Here is a 6,364-nt window from a genome sequence, read left to right as displayed (position 1 = left end):
CACAACACATTTATCAATGTAAGTGGAAACAGAGGGATGCAAGGGAGACATGTTTTCCATTAGAAATTGTGTGAAAGGTGGATAGAGCACAATTTTGGAGATTGTCGTCTGTGCGAGGATTTTATGCAAATGATATAAATGTCTTCAGTGGAGTTCGCTGAACAGTGATCTTCGCAGGACAAGTGAATGCTGGTTAGGGCTGCTGGTTAAGTAATATTTCTAAACAATGTATTTGATTGATTCTGACTGATTGTATGTATTTATGTTCACTCGAAAAAGTAAAGGAAGATCCACAACTCATTATTTAGTCAAACTTATGAATAACATTATAAAGCATGCAGATCAACCAAAAAGCATGTCTCGTAGTATTATTACTGATTTCAGTAAAGCATTTGATCGCGTGGATCTTAATATTGTCATCCTAAGTGGCTAAAAATGGGTGCTAGATCCACAGTCCTACCATAGATATGGAGTTTTTTACCTAACAAGAGTCCAGAGGGGTCCCACAGGCCTCTGGTCGATGGCACAACCATTTCCCGTGCCCTGGCAAATGCTGCTATACAAACAAACTTGCGCTCAAATATGTTGAGACTTCACTATGGTTGAGAATACATTTGTTGGCCAGGACAGTACCATACAGAGTGAGTCACACTGTGACTTGGACAAATTTAACAATGGGCCACTGATAATCATATGAATTTGAACGCGTCCTAGTGCATGCAAAGCCCAATGGTGCTAGTTCTACTTCGCTTGTGTGGTAAAAAAGCTGGTAATGATCCTGTGCGTTCAAATTACTAGTAACATCAAGCATGTGTGACAACCACTCAAAACACGCACTCAAAGATATGCCCAGGGTGCAATTCCTTTCATGATTAAAATGTGGAACGAAAAATGTCACATGTGATAGGTGCCTCAAGAGTCACACTGTCATTAATTGCCTGTAGATATAGTTTTAGTGCTTTTGAACATTGATTAATATTTAGTCTTTGATTTTGTTGGTATGACTTTTGAGTTCGGATAGGGTGTGGGGTGTGTGTGAATAATGAGTTTGAGGAAGTAGGGTGTGTGGGGGATGTGTGTGATGTATTGGGTGGATGTGAGGTGAGGAAAGTCGATCGCAGGCTTTGCATTTATTGTTTGTTGTACTAATACGGAACAACAGTGGCATGATCGACGGAAACTATACAAATAAACATGATTTTTTTACCAGGTTCGCCGTCGCAAATAATAGAGGAGGAGATCCCAGGATCTCAGATTTACGAGACCTGTGCCTTGCGGGGAGGAGATGAGTTTTTAAGTGGCAGGATCGCTTCTACTTGTCTCCTTTATTATTTGCGACGGCGAACCTTGTTGTACTAATGTTGGTAATTTATTTATTGATAAGATCCTCTATTTATTGGTGAGTGTGAGATGTGATGGGTTGGTGTGGGTGTGAATGTGTGGTGTAGTTGTGTAAATGCGAGTGATGGCTTGTATGAGCGAGCAAGGAAGGTTGTTTGCATTTGAAGTGTCTTTGCTTAAAATTATTATCAAATTATATTTTTTGTTTAGCTTATGTATTTTTTATCTGGCCTTTGGCTGCGAAATGCATTTTCTAATAAACCTTGAAAGAAATGAGTCATTATCGACTAGCAACACAATAAGTATTGTTTTGAGAACAAAGAATATAATGAAGCATATTATAATAATTCGATCACTTTGTTATCTATTGGAGTATTTCAAGCACATACTACCTACTGTTGATATGTGATAATTGATCAATGTCATGAATGTGTAGAATAGTTAGTAAAAATTAAAAATTTTACACAAACAATGTTTTGACTATTTCTGAAAAATAAACTTCTCTTGAATGCTGCAAGGGGCTCCAAATTATGGATTCATAATTCATTCGTTCATTTATGGAATTTACACTGATCATGCCAAGTTGACCAAACCAAATTGAATCATATCTATTTTGGATTGCTTCAGAATCCCCTCTTCTCTAGAATACTCACTGTATTACATTATTGGGAAAACCCCTTACATTGTGAAATGGATATGACATCATATTGGAATCCCCTCAGGAAGTGATGTAATGTGAAAGGTTAATGTTATAATTATTCTTGGGAATTTCCCAGATTACATCATATATTGTGAAGGTAGTAATTGGCTATTATTAGAATGGGATTTTCAATGCTTGGTATATATAAGAAAGTGCATACACAATATTCAACACAGTTGAATGTTGTTGTGGGCTAGCTAATGTTCTTGCAGTCCATTTCCTTCAAAGAAAGGAAATTGCGAACCAGAATATATGACGTAGTCAATGTACTACTAGCCAGTAATGTTGGAAAAGATCTATTTTACGTCAACGTAAGGAATATACTCTTCTATCTGGACTGGTATATGAAACGACACATCTGTCAATATACGAGGAAACAGGGGGACAACTGCAACGCAGTCCTGTTTTCCAGAAGAAATTGTGTGAAAGGTGAATTAGCACCATTTTGAAGACAGTCAACCGTGCGAGGATTTTATGCAAAAGTCTTCAGTGAACTTCGCTGAACAGTGATCTTCGCAAGGCAAGTGATCAGGATATACATCAAGAACATCGAGAAATAGGACATTACAATCAACAGCAAAAAGAAGGCTGCTGGATAAGTAACTTTGCTAAAGAGTATATGATTAAATAAATTCCATGTGCACAAAACCAGGAATTTACTCACGATTGACGGTTTCGTCTATCATGGTCGTTAGACATCTTCAGAATGATGATGGTAGATCCTCACCACTTCCAATTTGCCGGATCCCGACTGTAGATGGTGTATCAGTCAGCAGAGGATCGTATAGGTGACTTAAATATTGGGTCCCTCGTCCCTATTCATGACGTTGCCACGTTGGATCCCCTTCTGCTGATCCAGATGGATTCTCTGATGAGTCTAGAGTTTAAATCACACACCTACGGAATCTTTGCATTGTCCCAGTTAATGACGTGATTGTGTTATACAGCATGATCTGCTATGGCTGATTTTGACTGTTCACTTGACGATTGCTTGGCGAGTATACACCTATCCGACTTCGCCATTACTGCGGTGTCCCCGATGTAAAACTGCGGTGTCCCGAGGTCGGGGGTTCCATCCATTATTTATTTTGTGCTATATAGTATTGTACCCGGGAATTGTACACAACAGTGATATTCAATACACAATCATGAGTATTGAATTACGAATTAAATCTCCCGCTCTGGTACATCTGTGTTGCCGTCAATAGAGGGCCAAATACAGTAAACGCTTCTCGGATTGGTGTATAGTTTTGCTTAGTCTTGGACACTCTAGCTGTTTCTTTCTGCTGTTCATTTAAATCCATAATCACTGATAATCCCGGGCCATAATGTGTGATTTGCTCCACAGCAACGCCCTCAATATTTTTCGAATTTCTACTTTTTGCACCATTGTAATGGCCATTGTTGTACATAAATGCCTTGTGAAAGACTAAGGGTCTTTCTATCTTTTCAGTCTATTATTCAGATACGAAAACGCAAGGGATTAAGTACAAAGTAAGGGTCGTTTTATCTTTTCAGTTTCTAGAGCTCTATTGTTCAGAAACGAAAACGCAAGGGATTATGTGAGTTGATCTGTAATTTGAATTCATTGAAGTTTGAAGTACCAATCGGCTTAATATTTCAATAGAGGTGGGTGCCTTAATAGTCATGCAAGAAATTATATACATTGTCTAAAACACATGAACTTTTTCATAGTCGGTTCGTTTGCATTTGGTACAACATCATAGTTTATCTATTTCAGTTTATTCCATTCTTATAAAGAAATAATTCAAATCTGAGCTGAAATAAAATACAAGTTTTTATATGAATCCCCACTAGATATATGACATCACCAGATGTCACAAAGTGGTTTTAACCGCTATTGTTTAATCAAAAACAGAATCAGCGAAAAGTTAGTTTGCAACAACATAAACAGAAAATTAGCTAATGCGTTTGACAGTAGGAGGACAACCTTTTCCTTTTATTTCCCTAGCTTTTACTCTCAATCCCTCGAGTCGCAGGGTCCATCTATCAATTATTTCTCATGGATGACTTTTTGGATGTTGTCGTAGCATTTACATTTCTTGTATCCACATTATCTAGCATGATACCCTAGAGTGGAGCATAGGTCATCCTTAATGAAAGCAATGGTGATCCATTAAGGAACGTGGCCTTCGTGGCTCTTTCTGATCTAATCTAAATCTAATCTAATTGCCAAGAAAAATGGCCCACGATAAAAACAACAAATTTTAACGTGAGTGGGCGAGTAGAGATTAATCCAAAGATCAAAAGATGACGGTGATTGAATGCTATTGAATGACGTATGTGTGGATGCAAGTGTAGATACGTTTTGCAAGTGTAAGATGCGTCCGGGAATTGAAGTTGCAACCCGTCAAATCAGCCCGGCAAATCAGACATTCTGGTTTCGGACATTGATTGTTCAAGCCATGAGACATTGCCCACTTGTGATTTTTATAGAATAGGAGTTACACCTGGCAGCCAGGTTAACTATTGTGCATATTGAGTAACACATGAGACGGTTAAATGCTCTAATTTGCTTTTAAAGATATTTGTGACTGATGAAAATCACGTTAAACACATCTTTAATCTCTTTCCATAAATTTGGTGGCCATTTCGATATTACTTTCTACAATGGCCGTTATTGAAGACAATTCGAACACAACTCTATTATACTATGAAGACAAATCTGATGGTCATCGATATATCTTACTCTTATTGTTACTCATGCCAATTTTCGGTACAGTCGGGAATCTACTTGTCATCGTGTCCGTCTTTTACATTCGTCATTTACGTAAGCCATGTAACTACCTGTTCGCCTCTCTCGCACTAGCAGATGTGCTAGTCTGTGTACTACTAATGCCAACCGCTTTTGCTAACATGTTACATGAAGTACATGATGGAAGATGGGGCTTTGGCGATACGTGCTGCAAAGTCTTCATTTGTATAGATATCATTCTTACCACAGCAACGATATGGAATTTAGCTTTAATTTCTTTAGATCGTTTCTTCGCCATCAACAAACCTTTATGGTACGCTCATTATCGCAATACTAAGACAGCCATCGGAGGCATCGTGTTTACGTGGTCTGTGTCCATCTTGATATCATTTCCTGTCATCTTGTTTCCCACAGGACAGTATCTTGGACCAGATCAAAGTGACGGCTTCATTTGTATGCCTCAAAAGACAATCATTTGGATCGTTGTACCTGTGGTGTCATTTTACATCCCTTGTGCTCTACTCGTCTTTCTGTATTGTCTTATTTTTCGTGCCACGCGTCGACTTATGACTCCTGAAAAAGGTCGTCCCTCTGAAGGTCCGAATGTGAAATCAAACCCCGTTCTCATGGCTCTCTTAAATAAAAATGATGAGATGACATCACCAACAACATCTGGCGGAGACAAACTTGTCAGCGCGTCTGAGTCTACTAGCAACTTAAACACACTTACAACAAGTGAAGTCGTCACGATATCGCAATCTATCAAACCTTCGCCTAGGCCTAGAATGAAGTCTTTTTCGGAAGTGAGACAGCAGCGAGCTAGCAGAGTTCTGGCCGCCGTTATTACAGCATTTATCTGCTGCTGGTTTCCATTCTTCTGTTTTATAACCATCAACTACTACTCAAGCTATTACATCAACCCAATCACATTCCATATCGTACACTGGTGCGGATGGTGTAACAGCATTTTAAACCCACTCTTGTACGCCTCGCTCAAAGGAGATTTTCAAAACGCCTTCAAGAAAATATTTTGTCTACTAAACAGTGGAAAAACTCTGGGTAGTCAAGTTCGTCAGTAAATGAAAAAGTTCACAATAATCGCTTTTACTTTAAGTTCATTGATATGAAGATTGTGAAAACTTGTTTTTTCATTAATGACACAGTCATGTCAAGGAAGAAAAGTTATTGTGGTTTCCAAATGATTTTGGAGGATTGGGCCAAGGATAAAGGCCATACGCTGGCGAAGTTATGTAATAATATTAACTACCATAGCAATAGGTGAAAACAATTTTTTAATATACCGCGCTGCACTGGTACGTTCACGTGGTACCTCGCACTCGCACCTGTAAGCCATTGAAAATCGAGTGACGAGTGCAACCTCCTTTACATACATTAGTGCGTTTTTAATAAATGTCTATTATTATTATTATTATTATTATTATTATTATTATTATTATTATTATTATTATTATTATTATTATTATTATTATTATTATTAACCTGCTTGTAGTGCAGCGCGATATATTCAACATTGTTTTCACCTATTGCTATGGTAGTTAATCCGATTTATTACGTTACTTCGTCAACGTATTGGATCTCGACCATTG

General features: G+C 38.1%; 1 protein-coding gene across 1 annotated transcript; it reads left to right on the top strand.

Moving 5' to 3' along the window:
• The first annotated feature begins 4,672 nt into the window (after positions 1-4,672).
• On the top strand, positions 4,673-5,836 carry LOC140154654 (alpha-2A adrenergic receptor-like). Its single transcript, XM_072177220.1, has one exon. The coding sequence runs from the start codon at positions 4,673-4,675 to the stop codon at positions 5,834-5,836; it is 1,164 nt and encodes a 387-aa protein (XP_072033321.1).
• The last annotated feature ends 528 nt before the right edge of the window (positions 5,837-6,364 follow it).

The sequence above is a fragment of the Amphiura filiformis genome, chromosome 6 (assembly GCF_039555335.1).
Source record: "Amphiura filiformis chromosome 6, Afil_fr2py, whole genome shotgun sequence".
Lineage (NCBI taxonomy): Eukaryota > Metazoa > Echinodermata > Ophiuroidea > Amphilepidida > Amphiuridae > Amphiura > Amphiura filiformis.
Note: the sequence above shows the minus strand (reverse complement) of the source record. Positions and strands in the feature narration are given on the sequence as shown.